The following is a 14,986-nucleotide window of genomic DNA, read 5'->3' on the forward strand; positions in this document are numbered from 1 at the left end:
ACACCTGTGAGTAGGATACATGACAAGGTAGCTGCAATCAAGGTGTTAATGCTTTACGCAAACACATTCTCTGCTGCTTCCCAAGGTCTCAAAAGATGATCAAGATTTATTAGGATTAAGGGCTCATTTCAGCCAAATTGATCAGATTTGGGTGTAATTTAAACTAAAAATACAGGGAAGGGATAAGCAGATTTTATTTCTATATAAAATTGTCTTCTCATCTCTCTGCCACACATACATATGCACCCATTCACACTTACCCTGAGCAACTTTGTGTAATTCCATTTAAATTTTTATTATTATTATTATTCTGGGAATGGTGATTTAGACCAGATCTGAAGTGATGCCTTCTTTCTTAGCTGACTTGACACAGCATGCTCCCTTCCCATGTCACACACGTGTTCCCATCCCAACACATGGAGGCTGGGGTCCAGAACCACACTGCCTGAGCCATGCAGGGACTGATATAGCTCCTGCCATCATCATCATCACTTCACAGTTGCATTCACTGATATTTCTTGGAGTACGTACTGAAACGTGTCCAGACGCCGCTAACTGGTGCTGGAAGAGAAGAGAGATGCTTTTTGGTGGAGCAACATTGCCATCTCATGGTGTGAGAGCATCCCTACAGAGTCTGCAGTGATGCTCCCACCCCAGAGCTCAAGGTCGTGAGCCCCAAATGCTCATGAGTCGAGATGCAAAGAGAGCCAAGTAAGTCAGCAAGACCCACTGCCCTGCACCAGCCTTGGGCCTGAGGGGTCTCTATCAGGGCTGGTGTCACGATGGCACTTTCAGATGCCCACCAGCAGTCCCACACCAACCCCACGGCTGTCCCCATGCCAGCCCCTGCACTCTGCTTTGAGTCCTTCCGTTAATTCTCATTTTCTCAAGCTTCACTAATAATTTCCCATGTGGCACCATATCAAATGCTTTATTGAACTGTAGATAGATTAGATCTACCAAATTTCCCTTGTCTGGAAAACCAATTATCTTATCAAAGGAAGATGTCAGCACGGTCTGGCACAAACTGCCTTTGGTAAACCTGTGTTGCACTTTATCTCATTTTTTCTCAGTGCCTTTAATTAATGTTTCCTTCAGAATTTGTCCTACGATCTCGTGTATAACTAAAAATGGGTTAACACATCCATAGCTGGCAAGCTCATGCTTTTTATTTTCCTTATCTTCCTTTACTTTTCTCATAATCCTTTCGGGGGTTCAATCAGTGCTTCCTGACCTGCAAGGCTCATTAGAAATCACTGCTTTCCCCTCTGCACACTCTTGTCCCATCGTCTCCATGCAGGAGGTAGAATTCTCTGACCCCTCAGGCTCCATCTCAGTGCACCCCAGATTCCAGCTGCCATTGCCCATATGAATGCTTTCATTCCCTTCTTCTTATTCTAGAGAATGTCTGCCCCCACTCCCCAGTCAATGTCACTTTAAATTGTGTAATTTTGGGAAGATGCTCTGATTACTCTTCACCCTAGCCCTGCTTTCATAGTATAAATTTCCATACCTTTATGTATGATGTTCTTTTAAAAAAAAAAAAATCATTCCCCCTTTTACATGTACATGGCCACACCCAGTCATCTACAAAGTGAGTGGAAGGCTACATCTCATTTTGCTGACCTCCTGGTTTTATCATCTCTCCACCCACTCTCCCTACCAAGGAGATTTGGAGCTTATCTCAGCATCTCGTATCAGCACAAGCTTTCTCAGAGCTTAAAAAAAAAAAACGTAAATTGAGCCAGCTCTCAGTTCATCAAGACAAAGTTACTGTTTAGTGGACAAACTTTCTATTAAAACCAAGACTGAAGCCAAGTCCTCTCTCCAGTCACAGTCCTTGTGAAACTGCGCTATGGCTAATTGTGTGGGTAAGTGATACTGATGACTATAGGGAAAGCCTGTAAAAGTAGGTTGGGATTGGGATTATTGTTCAGAAAATGCTCTGGGACAAGCAGGAGCATTTAAGGAGAAGATGCCAAACCCAACGAGAGCTGAGACATCACTTTCATAACCTCAGATATGGCTGTAGTTTCTTCAGGGCTCTCCAGTTACTGATATCTGTGTGTGCAACATCAAGAAAGGAGGTGGCATGAATTTCCCTCAGACTTTCTCCAGGATTTCCTCACCCGTTGCTTTGTTGATGCCATGTTAACCCTCCTCTAGGCAGCGAGATGGATTACCTCAAGAGGAAAACCTACTTCCACGAAGGACATCTTTAAGAACTGGAAAGATCAACGTGATGGAAAAGTGCTACAAGGGAAGAGAAAAAGATCGCTCACCCATCTCCAAGGATCAAGGTTCTCAGGGGAAACTCCACAAAGTAGAAATTTCCAGAAAGAGATCCTTCCCTAGTGGCAGTCAGCCCTTAAATGGGTTCTAAGGGAGGTGCAGCCAGGCTCCACCCCAACTGCCTTCACCTGTGCTCCCAGGGCTGAACCAGGTCCTTACCCCAGGTGTTCAATCAGTGGTTCAGGCCAGGACTCAACAGTTCCCATACAACATCCCAAAGTGAGTCAATGAGCCTTCACGAAAATGGCACAGCTGCACAGTGGGGTGGGAGAATCACTGTCCCTGGAGGGATTCAAGAACTGTGGAGATGTGGCCCTTAGGGACACAGCCAGTGGGCATGGTGGGCTGGGTTGAGCTGGACTTGGGGATCTTAGAGGTCTTTTCCAACCTTGATTATTCTGTGATTCAGTGAAATCGAGGGTTTCTGAATCTAAAGTATAGCACAAAGTTCCATGTGGATTTCAGCCACCAAAATGTATGTGTAACTTTTATTATCAAATAATGTATATTTGAATATTTTATTTTCAAATAACGTAGCATCACTGAGCTGAAGGTTGTGTGGAAGGGACTGGTTCCTGTTGTGACAGACCCAGGGTCTGTGTCTTGCAGAATCATTCCAGCATATCGTAGGGGAAAATACCTGAGATCTGAATAGGGATATGTTAAGGGTGTTGTAGGGCCTTGGTAAAGCAACTTACTATCACACTGTGATCAAAAGTTTAATTTTTGTCTGTTTGTGATGAATGCCCCTCCTAGCTGACCCTGCAATGAATGGGTACTCGGTCACATAGTATTACTGTGAGAATCTCCCATGATCCATCCTCTTTGCCTTCCTGCACTTCAAGTATAATAATAGTAAAATAGAAAGAATGAAAGAAGGAGAGAAGGAGAGAAAGAAGGAAAGAAAGAAGGAACGAAAGAAGGAAGGACAGAAAAAAGAGAGAAAGAAAGAGAGAAAAAGGAAAATGCAACATTCCCAACAGTCTGCTAGTTAGGCTCTGGCAGATGCTCAACCAAATGTTGTATTTTGGCATGGTGGGATCCCATCTTTTTTGAATCCATGCTATTGGACTCATGTCAAAATACGCTGACAGCGCATATTGTACAGAACGCTGTGGAAGCTCTTTGGATGGCAGCACCATATGGGTCACATGAAAAGGGAGGTCAGGATGGAGCCTGGCACTTGCTAATTGTAATAGGGAACCCAAAAACTCGGGTGAAGAGGGATTTGTAACTTTGTCCATAAACCCTGCTATGATGGCAAGGGAGAGCGGTCCATGCTAGGACTTTTCCTGGAGAGCCTCCCGGGCAGCTCTGCAGCCCCTTCTGCTTTGTTTTCCAGTCCCCAGGCTGTCTGCTGGCTGGAGGAAAGCCATCTATCACGGCTGTTATGCTCTATCCACTAGCTATCTAGATTTAGCTTGCGAGTGCATAATTTATGGTCAGTCGGTTCATCTTTGCTCTTTGCCAATGCACAGCACATTATGGACTAGCTTTTGAGGAGAAAAACCTGCAGTTCTGAAGTTGCTCAGGGCAGTGGGAGCCCCACCTCCAAAGTACACATCATAGGCACAAGTGAAGGAGGCACACTTGGGCAAACAGGCATTGATAAGGGCTTTGTGGAGGAGCTCTGGGGCTTGGAGCAAAGAGACTCAACCACCCTCCTTTGCAATCAGTGGATCAGAAAGTCATTCTGCTGAGATTTGTTTTGCTTTCTTTCCTCCGTACATAGGATAAAGCAGGCAGAAAGTGTGAGGCTGTTGTTAGAGGCAGCACTCCATGCAATCAAGAAAAATCTCAGGGAGAAGCATGAGTCATGCTTTACCTGAAAAAAAAAATCCTGGTATTTATACACAACCTCATAATGGCTCTATTTCTCTTATGATTGCTGCTGCTGTTCTGGTTATTACTTTTCTCACTTAAAACAACCACAAAAAAACCAACACCCCACCCTGTAGCAACGACTACAGAAGTATTATTATTTAGATGGTTCCTGTGCTGGAGGCAGTAAGTAGTTACAATCACTCAGAACATAATAGAGAAATTCATTCCAATAATAATAATAACAACATCTATTATTTTTGAAATACAGATCTGATGAATTCATGAATATAGAAAGCTCTTGGTGCTGGCTGTCCATAAAATGGTAATAAAATCAAGCCGAGAGGCTCCTGCTGCAGGCTGCCAGCACTCCTGTTCCAGATGTGCATTCTGTCACTGCTGCCTTGCAGCTGGTGGGATCTGACCTCAGGTAGTGGTGATGGAAAGGCCATGCCTGCTCATGCTGGGTGCAGGTGTTGCCTTCTGGTATTATACAGGGAGGAGGCAACACAAGACCTTCCTGCTCAAGCCACGGCGCTAAGAGAGCACTCATCTCATGAACGCTCTGCACTTGAACAAGCCCTGGGAGGATGGCTTAGTAATGCAGAAGTTGGCTTCTTAGAGGAGCAGTGTCTGGAGCTTCCCTGTTTCCCAGCATTTCTAAGGGCTGGGAGTGCTGTGGGGTCCAGCAGAGCCATGCTTGCAGCACAGGGACCTGTGGGTTTGCTCTGTACCTCCTCACTTGGGTGCAGGAGAGGAGCTGGAGGGCTCTGCTTCGTGGGACCTTGCCCTGTATGGACTGAGAGGCTGGCAGAGTCTGGATCTTGGTAGCTGAAATACAATCCATAGCAGATAATTTTCCCATGAACTCTAATGGTGTTTGCTTTCCAAACACAAGCACAAAAAGCTTCTGTGATGTAGAGGCATTCGTAGGAACCCCTCACTAACCAGACTGTTCCCCTCTGTGTGGTACTAACAACATTAAGCCTTCAAAACCTTTGGTTTTTTGTGGTTTTGAGTTTGGTTTTAAAAAGGCTGTCCAATACAGCAAACCCTATTAGCACTTCGGGAAACCAAATGATAATGTATAAATTAATATTGCAAAGGTTGACTAAATCAAAGCAGAGGAAGGCTGTAATAATGTACAGGTATTTGCAGGGAGTGATGCTATCACGAGCTGTGCAGCCTGCAAAAAGCTTAAAGTAAAATCAGGCACCTCCTATTGCAGATATGGTGGCTGTCTTTTCAGTTGTTACTCTTGTTTTCTTCCTAAAGCTGTACGGACATTACAGAGGTTAGAAATATAAACATGGGAACTCTTAAGCACAGAAGTATAGCTTTACAATCTCATGTAGTTTGGCACAATGCAGCCCCCTGCATTCCTTCTCCATTTGCTGCCTCCCAGTATTAATCCCAGCATGGCATTACTTTTCTCTGGACCAACTGAGTTTGCTCTTCACCAAGAAACAGCTGTTAATATATATATGTATATATTGTAGGATAACTAAGAAAACATTATTTTGTAGCTTATGTTTCTCAAAAGGTCCTGCTCCAGATCAAGCACTGGGGGGAAGGAAGGGTTTGGTCCTCTTTCAAGGCCACAGCTGGACACTGCATCCAGTTGTGGACACCTCTGTTAAGAAACACATTGGAAAACCAGAATGGGTGTAGTGGAGGGCTACCTAGATGGCTAAGGAGAACGGGCAAGGGGAAAAAGCATTTGCTCAACACAGAATACATGAATACATGAGATGATGGGGGTCTAGTCGCTGTCTATCCACAGAATGAGGACCACCTGACTTTTATCTTTCATAACCTCCTGAGATAGTCATCACCTGGGCTAGAATTTTCTAGAAAGGTCTTTGGAGACAATTTGGTAAACAGTGGCATATGCTGGTTCATTTTGCAGCATCAAAGAGGGGAGATATGGGAAGCATGAACAGCTGATAAGCCCCAGGGAGCTTAACTAAGCTCCATGCTTGGCAGTGATCGTAGGCATGGAGCTGAACAGCCCTTTGGTGAGGCTTAGTAAGCGAGCTATTACTTTATTTAATAACCTGCTCTGGGCAATGCAGAGTGTATGGAAATGCTGTAGTGTTTTAAGGACTCTAGAGGAACACCAAAGCCCTTAGGCTGGAGCGTGGGTGAGTTTTTTAGGATTGCTGTCTGCAAGATTGTTCAGGAGAGCAATCCCCACAAGATCTCTGCTATAGAGAAGATGGAGACTTGGAAGGTTCCAGAGCAAAAAGCTAGGCTGCCTTGGTTGGGCACCATCCCCGCTGCAAAGCATATGCCACCAAGCCCTTGGGGATGCATGGGACCTGGACCGACTTCTGCCTGCAGATCCTCATTTTTCAGAGCTCTCCACACAGGGGAGCAAAAACCACACTCCTCTAGAGGGCAACGCAGAACAGAACCAGGATTTGACCCCTGCCTATGTTTAGTATTTCATCTCTGCCTGGCTATCAGGGCCCCAACTCACATGCCAGGTTGATGGGACACAGGTGAGATCAGCATAGTTGTGTCTGACCCATGGCAACCCAGAGAAGGAGAACAGAGACCCAGTGAGATGCTGGCATCCATGTGAGAGCATCTTTGCCTCCATTCATCCAGCATATTGCTAAGTGTCAGGATGAATCCAGCCACTAAAAGCAGTTTTCTGGGATAAAGATGCTCCTTCATGAGATTAGAGCTCAGCCAAATGCTGATGTTCATCCACAGAGGTGCAGGGGGCAAGCAGAAGAACCCTTTAGGACAAATAACCCCATTTCTGCCTTGAAGTGTTCTTTCAATTTTTCCCACCAAGCAGCCAAGTGATTTTTCTTCACATCTTCCTTTTCATGCTTCAGGATGCACCCGTGTATTTGGCACCATGAGCAACATGCTCTATGTTGGCAGCACTTGCAGGGGGTTGGACCAAGTGGCCGTCAGGGAGACATCAGGTCCCTTCCAACCCTGTCCATTCTCATAGTCTGGAGGCATGTGCTTCACCAGCCTACAGTCTGTAGCAAATTCTCAGGCCAGGGGGCTGGTGGCACATGGAAGTGATGGGTGATGGTGTGGCAAGGGGACGCTTTCATGGTAAAAGCTGGGCTGAAGCTTTTTGTACCAGATGGCGTCTCCGCCCCTGTATTTATGCATCAGCTCGTACTGTAGGCTCAGCACTATGCATCAGGAAGGGATGGATGGACACATTCATCCTGGGAAGAGCATGCAGCATACACCATCCTAATCCCTCACTGCAAGAGATGGATCTGAGTGAAGTGTTTGCCAAAGGAGAGGGTTCCTGGGGAGAGCCGAGGTGTGTCAGGCACGGAGGCTCATCCTACGTCATTCCCAGGGACTTCTTTGTGAGCCGAGCCCTCCCGCTTGCTCTCTTGGGTGCTATCTGCTGATTAAGCCTGGGATATCTTGCCAGCTTTCCATGGAACTGTTTGTTCTGCACGGCCGCGGCAGCATTAATGCTTCCACATCCCTGGCAGCCGCCTGCAGCAGGCTGTTTGCACGTGGGAGTGCAAACACAGCCAGGGGAGGCTGGGCCCTTTGCACCCAGCGAGAGGCACGCCCTGGCCTCCTCAGTGGAGGGTTGCAGAAGGCAAGCTGGCTTCTTGCTGTCTTGTGCCCCCACAAATGGCAGAGATGCTCAGCTGAGCACTTCTCAGTGGTTTCTTAGCACTTGGGGCTTGCTGATGGTGGAGAAAAGTGGTTTTCTGGGTGGCAGCTGTGTGGGTTTGCTGTGTTTATATGATTGCCTCTGTGACAATATTTCAGCCTTTACAGGGGAAGGACCTTGGGTCATTCATCCCAAATCCTTCTACACCATGTGAAGGCACACTGAGCGTCCTGCCTCGCTAGTAACTCTGCCCTGAAGCTACAGCCTCGCCAAAAATCAAAGGAGAAGAGCGAAAAGGAGTGAGCAGGAGGGATGCTGCAAAGAGCCACTTCTGGGGGTCTGCATCCCAGCAGAGTGCTCTAGATTCCTTGCACTGACCACAGTAGGTTGCTGCAGGAGGGATCTGCCTAGGGGTTCTATTAGACTTTGTGGCTCCCTTATAAATCCTGCTGACCCAGCACAAGATGGCTATTAAGAGCCAAGTCATTGCTGCACTCCTCCCAGAGTGTTTTCTGAGGTCTCTGATGATATTTGGTAAACACAGCCATGCTCGGTGCAAACTAGCCTGTGCGTTTAGAATCACAGACTATCCCAAGTTGGAAAGGACCCGTAAAGATCAAGTCCAGCTCCTAAAAGCAATGCATTGCAATGCAATTTAAAAGCAGTGCATTAAGCAACATCAAACCCCGCAGCCTTTTTGTTCGGGCTTTGAGGTGACCATGGTTTGGCTGACCCTTCACATTTCCACTACAAGTTAACATGCAGCGAGTCCAGCCCTATGGGTGCGGGGCTGCTGGTGAATTGCTATTTGGATTCATAGGATCACAGGACAGTTTGGGTGGGAAGGGACTCTACGGCCCTTTCAGTTCCAACCCCTGCTGTGGTCTGGTGTCTCCCACCAGATCAGGCTTCCCAGGGCCCCATCCAGCCTGGCCTGGATTAAATAGACCCAATCTGTGTTGGAACATTGCTCAGGACACAGGGTGCTATTTGGGATGTATTTGTGAAGGGCACTGTTGTGAGAACTTCCAAGCAAGACAATAGCATTGCACACTACTCTGGGACACTCCTTCTTTATTGTAGGGCAAAGACCTAAACTACAATGCAAAGTATCTTCCATAAAGGCAGTTTTGGATATAAAGAGAGAAAAAGCTAAATATGATGTAAGCCACCTCCCTTCCAGGCAATTGGGAATAAAGCAGTGCTCCACAGGGTGCAGGCAGTCAGGGTTTTGGAGGCTGCTTGGCTCTGTCCCCCATCCCTGGGGACCCCAGCAGGGCGCTGCCTGCTGCTGTGTGCCTGTGCCTCTGAGATCAGCCCCAGCTCCTTCCTCAGTGTTATCTCAGAGCACCAAGAATGCAAACACCAGAGCAGGTAAAGAGCAAGCTATGAGGCTGCTCCGAGCCCTGGCACAGGAAAAGATAGAGGAGAGGCACTGCAGCTCCTCCAGCACCTTCCTGCCTGCTCCAGCTCGGCTTTGCTTCCCAGAGGACCAAGGGCTTTGCTGGATTATTCCAGCCAAAAGGTGAGTTTTGATTTATCTATAAACATGCCAGGTTGGGGAATTGGAAAGAGGGAAAAGTGGTGTGGGAGGAAGCGCCTTTACTTGTGTGCACTGCTAGAAGTTGGAACATCTGCATTAATTAGTCTGCAATGAATATGGTATATTCTTCTATAGGACTTCCATTTGATACAGGTTTCCACACGTGCCTGGTGTTAAATCAGGAGGGGAACTGCCTTTGAAGTGCACGCACAGGCACTGACTTGATTGCAGCTGCAATTTGCTCAGCTTCTGCAAAGACACGGGAGTGCAAGCCCAAGCAATGCCATGAGTGCATCAGCACTGAATGGCACACAGTTATTCCCCACCTGGAGGAATAAGGATGGCCACCTTGTCGGCTGGGTGCAAAACTCACTGACTCTCAGAGGAAGCCCCAAAATCCCACTGCACCCTCCTGCTACACGTGTCCTGTGGGCATGGCAGAGGAGTTATCACACAGCTGGAGCCGTGCTGTAGCACGCGGCACTTCTCCTAATCTCACTTGTAGTCTCCCAACCGTTTTCATCCCGCACTTGAAATGCTGCAATTGCCTGGAGAAAAGAAATATCTTTACAAGAAGGGCCATCAAGCCAGCGTGCCGTCTGCTGCAGCCGAAAAGCAGCCCACTCAGCAGGGTAATCTATTCAATGGCTGGGATTTATTTTTAACGCGCGGCTCTGCAGTCCTTTTAACTTGAGCTGAGAAGTGAACATTTTGATAACAGCAGCCTCCAGGTCAAATGTGATGAGAATTCTAACTCGCCACAGAGTGGGTTTCGGAAAACCAACCAAGCAAAACAATTTCCCAGAATGAGACGATGAAGATTGGCGTCGCTCCGCACAATGTTGTACACGGAGCTGATAGCTGTTGGAGGGTCTACTTATTCTCCCTCCACAATTTGCAAATAAAATGCCTTCTGGACTGTTTTAAATTTGAACGACCACGGCTCTGCTGGGCTCCTCGTTCAGACAGGAGATGTTGGATCTCGAGGCCATCGGAGAGGAAATGCTCAACAAGTAATGGGAAAGTCCAGGTGGTCCCATTTCTCATCAAAACCAAAGCCAGCAGACTGGCATTGAGATTTTTAACATTGCAAAGGATGAGAGGGAGCATCAGTCTCCAGACTGCATGGAAACAGCAGACATGCGTGCATGGTTTGGGTCTAAACTGGGATTTGGAGGGGAAAATAATAGGAAGAAGAGTTTGAAATTCTGACCAAGCCAAGGCTGGTGAGAGAGCTGCTAAACGTCTCCTGTTTTATATTCAAGTGACTAGAAATATGTCAAAATCTGTCTGAGAGAGGCAGGAGGGGAATGTGGAAGGAAATCCAGCATTGTAGCTCCGCTGGCTTTATCAGCAGGCTCAGGAACACGTCGTTTCCGAACCTTTGTGTTTGCTCTCTGCTCCTTGTCTTCCGTCCACATTCCCTATCTGCAGAGAGGCCCTGGAGGTGGGGATTGGTCTCCTCTGCAGAGCCCCTGTGCAAGAGGAGGAAGTCAGAAAAAGAAGGGAAAAACATTCATTAAAGAAAAAACAGCATCTCCTCCCCTGCAGGCTGCAAACTTGCTGGACTTGGCCAGAAGATTATCCCCACAACCATGCTGGTGATTGCAGCATCTCACTGCTTCACTCCTGGTGTTTTTTCCTGTGCTGTTGCAGGAACCTGGAGTATAGCAAGAAAAAAAAAAAAAAAAAAAAAGCAACCTTCTATTTTCTATGCATTGGCAATGGGAAACAGCAAAATTTGCTATGCAGCACGGAAAGCCATACTTATGGGAGCAGCCATTGCTTTAATATTTAATTTGATGAGATGTAGCTCTGAAAAATGGAGCGAGAGCTGTCACAGCTTCAAGCTCAGTGCTTCCAGGGGAATTTCCATGGGGTTCTCTACACAGCAGACTTATCTATATTCCGGCTGGGTGACATGGTAATGCGTCTTATTAACTAACCAAGCACACAGTCTCATTTCCTACCATTCCTTTTAATTAATCAGTCTTCAAACACATTCAGGAGATCACTTGGTCTGAGTTGTCATTCAATGCAGCTTCCTTCCATCAGACCCTGGCTCCAGGGTGATAGCTGGTCCCCACAGAGCAGATGTGGCTGCTCCCACGCAGCCTGGTGTCATCTCAGGAGGGATTTCCCTACACTGTGAGCCTGTAGATGCAGTTCAGCGAAGGTTCAATCTTGCATCTCACCAGCCAGAGCTCCCTGGTGCAGTACGGGCTTGTGCTGCAGTGAGACTAGGATTGAAGAGCAGGGCCGTGCTGATGCAGGCTGGAGATGTCCAAAACCTGTCCATTCTTTGTCCTTTTAGGTGGGCCCCATTGGCCTCACACCATCTCTTGGGCTGAGAAAGTAAAGCCACTTTTTCTCTGAGCATCCATCTGCTGCCTTCAGAAGTCTCCTTGCATGATCCAGACAGTTTGGGTGTCTTCCTCCAGGAGCTGGGCTTCCAGGAGGCCTGATGGCCAACGAACAAGCTGGAAATGTGGATTTATCAGAACTATAATCCAGGTATCTTCTAACTCTTTGCTTGCACAAAGCTGTGTGCTTTCTGTCCTCTATCTGCCTTCTGCTGGTTCCTTCATCCCTGCGGGATCTGAGTCCCTCACAGCTTTGGGATAAAAGTTGAGGTGTGAGTAGACTGGGAGAGACTTTAGTTCCTATGTGCTCATGTTCCCTTTGGCTGAGACGTCCAAAGCTATAATTATGGTTTCCCCATTGCTGGCACTCATAGTCCCCTGAGATACTTAACTCCACCACACCTCGGGTTTACGGTTCTGACATCCCAAGGACACCTACTTATGGACAAGCACATGTTGGCATGATGTTCCAAAGCTTGAGAACCATTCACTACACTAGCCAACCCCAGGGTGAGGTGCCAAAATCTCATCCCATCTCACGCTTGGTCTTTTCCAACTCAACAACTGCATGGCTGTGCCACGAGATGTAAGCATGTGTCCCTTTTTCATGACTTCTCCAAGTCCCCAGTTTCTGGTTGGGGGTGAGGAGTTGAAGCTACAAGCACTTCATCCCTCAGGCAGAGCCCACTGCACTGCGAGGTTTCATGTCAGGTTTGTCCTAGGGAAAGGCATGAGTATCACACTGCTGGCTTCATACAATCATAGAATCATTAAGGTTGGAAAAGATCACTGAGATCATCAGGAGCAAATGACAACCCATCCCCACCATGCCCACTGACAAGGTCTGTCCCTCAGTGCCACATCTCCACAGCTCCTGAACACCTCCAGGAACAGTGCTATGGGGGAAAGGCATGAGTATCACTATGCTGCCTTCCTGCTAAGAGTAAAGGCATGATTATGCTACCTTCATGCCACACTTTCCAAAGCTAGTCCAACAACTCCCAGTCCTGCTAAGCCATAACACAGATACATATTTTTGCTTTTCCCTGTTTCTCCTTAGCATATATGTCTGAGGCATCACTTCAAAGCCCAAGGGAAAACAAGAATGTTGAAGAAAATCCACATATGCCTCTGCTTCTTCTTCGTCTCCGGCATTTTGTACGAGATCTCCTTGCTATCCGGCTGCTTCTTCTCCTGTATGCCTATGCCCAAGCAATTCCTGACACCTGAGCAGGTCCTCAACCTGGGCAGAAGCATCATCTTCCTGGAGACGACAGAGCGCCTGGAACCACCACCACTGGTGTCCTGCTCCGTGGAGTCTGCTGCCAGGATCTACCAGGACAGGCCCATCATCCTCTTCATGAAGGGGCTGACAAATGACACCGTGTTGGACTCAAACTCCAGCTACACGGCCTTCTCGCTTTTATCTTCTATGAAGAATGTCTTCCTTTTTCCTCTCCAGATGGAAAATGTCTTCCAGGAGACCCCTCTTCTGCAGTGGTACAACGAGGTGAGGGTCGTGACGAGGGGGAAGTAAGGAAACATTGAAATGATGGTGGGAAAACTCTACAGAAGGCTTGAAATGAAGGGAGGAGCGCAGGCTTGGCAATGAGAAACCAGCCACTTTCATTGTTCTGGTTCAGAATGTGTTTATTTTTGCCATGTTTTGCAATGTATTCATCTATCTATTTACTGAACATAATATCAGCAATTTCCCACTATCTGGAGAATCAGATTTTTGGCAAACAGAGCGTTGGTAAAAATAGATTGCACATGTGTTTTGATAAAACAGCACTTAATAATCTTACTCAACAGAAGCTAGTCCGCCCGAGTCCTCTGAGCACTTATTAAGGCTGCCACACACTGATACAGCCCACAGGAGATTAGATGTGAGAGAGATTTCAGTTTTTGTAACCGCAATGTCCAAACCCAAGGTGAGATCTCGCAAGCTCCACCCTGAAAACAAGCTCCTGGCAAACCACTTGTAATAAGCTTTTGTCAGGTTTGTTTGGCTCCATCTCCCTGCAGGACAAGTGATGAAGCTGGATTTCCTTCAAACTCTTCCTTTTCCTGAGGAAGAAATAGCTCCCCAAACTAATAAAGTCTATGGAAACCTGCAGGCATGTTTGGAAGATCTGAGAGTGATAAGGAAGGGAACATTTAAAGTGGTTTCAGGTTCAGTAATACAGCAAGCAATGATTCATGGCATCATTGGTTTAACACTGTGAGTTTTCAAAAAACACAAAGTGAAATGTTCACTTACATTAACAAAGCATTGCTCTACACTGCACTATTATCTTTTTTTTTTTTTCCAATAAAATTCAATAGCTGGAGGAAGGAAAGGCAATCAGTGACATTTGAAGGCACGGGGACTGCTAATGTAGGAGTGTTTTATGGTGCAGTTCATATCCTGATGGGTGGATGGGTGGTCATTCTCCAAGCATCACTGTCTTGCCTTTCTGACTGCAGGTAGACCCCGAAGAGGAGAAGAACTGGGTCCATGTCAGCTCTGACGCCAGCAGACTGGCCCTCATTTGGAAGTATGGAGGCATCTACATGGACACAGATGTCATCTCCATCAGGCCCATCCCCGAGGGAAGCTTCCTGGCAGCACAGAAGTCAAGGTTTTCCAGCAACGGGATCTTTGGTTTCCCTGCCCATCACAAATTTATTTGGGACTGCATGGAGAATTTTGTTCTCAAGTACAATGGGAACATCTGGGGGAACCAGGGGCCCTTTTTAATGACGAGGATGCTTAAAGCCATCTGCAATCTCACAGATTTCAAAGGCGTTGAGGATCACAGCTGTCAGAACATCTCCTTCTTAAACCCACAGCGTTTCTATCCCATCCCGTACCCAGCCTGGAGCCGCTACTACGATGTATGGGACAAAGTCCCTGACTTCAACCACTCCTACGCTCTGCACTTGTGGAACTTCATGAACCGCAACCGCAAAGCTGTGGTTGCTGGGAGCAACTCGCTGGCTGAAAAGCTGTACAAAACCTACTGCCCCAGCACTTATGAGGACCTGATCCAAAACGCGGAGCTCAGGGTCTTCACAAGCTATGAGGACTCTGTGTGATGTGTAGGAAGAAGGAAGGAGTGATTCTTCCAGACTGGCCCCGTTGGTGTCAGCAGCTGGCTCTGCAGTCAAAAGACCTTTGCATAACCACTGCCCATGCTCCTTTAGGCTGCTAAGGAACATACGCATTGGATGCAGCCTGCAGAGACATCATAACAACACTTTTGCGTGAGAGGTTTAGGAAATTTGGTTTTATTTCTTTAGAGGTGCTCGTGAACCAAACCTTAATGAGTCAAAGGGACTTGTGGACCTTTCTCTGAGCTTTGTGAAAGG

At 47.1% G+C, this 14,986-nt stretch overlaps 1 protein-coding gene across 1 annotated transcript; it reads left to right on the top strand.

The window, feature by feature from the left end:
• The first annotated feature begins 11,629 nt into the window (after positions 1 to 11,629).
• Positions 11,630 to 14,713, top strand: A4GNT (alpha-1,4-N-acetylglucosaminyltransferase). The gene is made up of 3 exons (XM_003208986.4): positions 11,630 to 11,783; positions 12,693 to 13,142; positions 14,102 to 14,713. The coding sequence occupies exons 1-3, from the start codon at positions 11,679 to 11,681 to the stop codon at positions 14,711 to 14,713; spliced, it is 1,167 nt and encodes a 388-aa protein (XP_003209034.2). The 5' UTR covers positions 11,630 to 11,678.
• The last annotated feature ends 273 nt before the right edge of the window (positions 14,714 to 14,986 follow it).

The sequence above is a fragment of the Meleagris gallopavo genome, chromosome 11 (assembly GCF_905368555.1).
Source record: "Meleagris gallopavo chromosome 11, MGAL_WU_HG_1.1, whole genome shotgun sequence".
NCBI classification, from domain to species: Eukaryota; Metazoa; Chordata; class Aves; order Galliformes; family Phasianidae; genus Meleagris; species Meleagris gallopavo.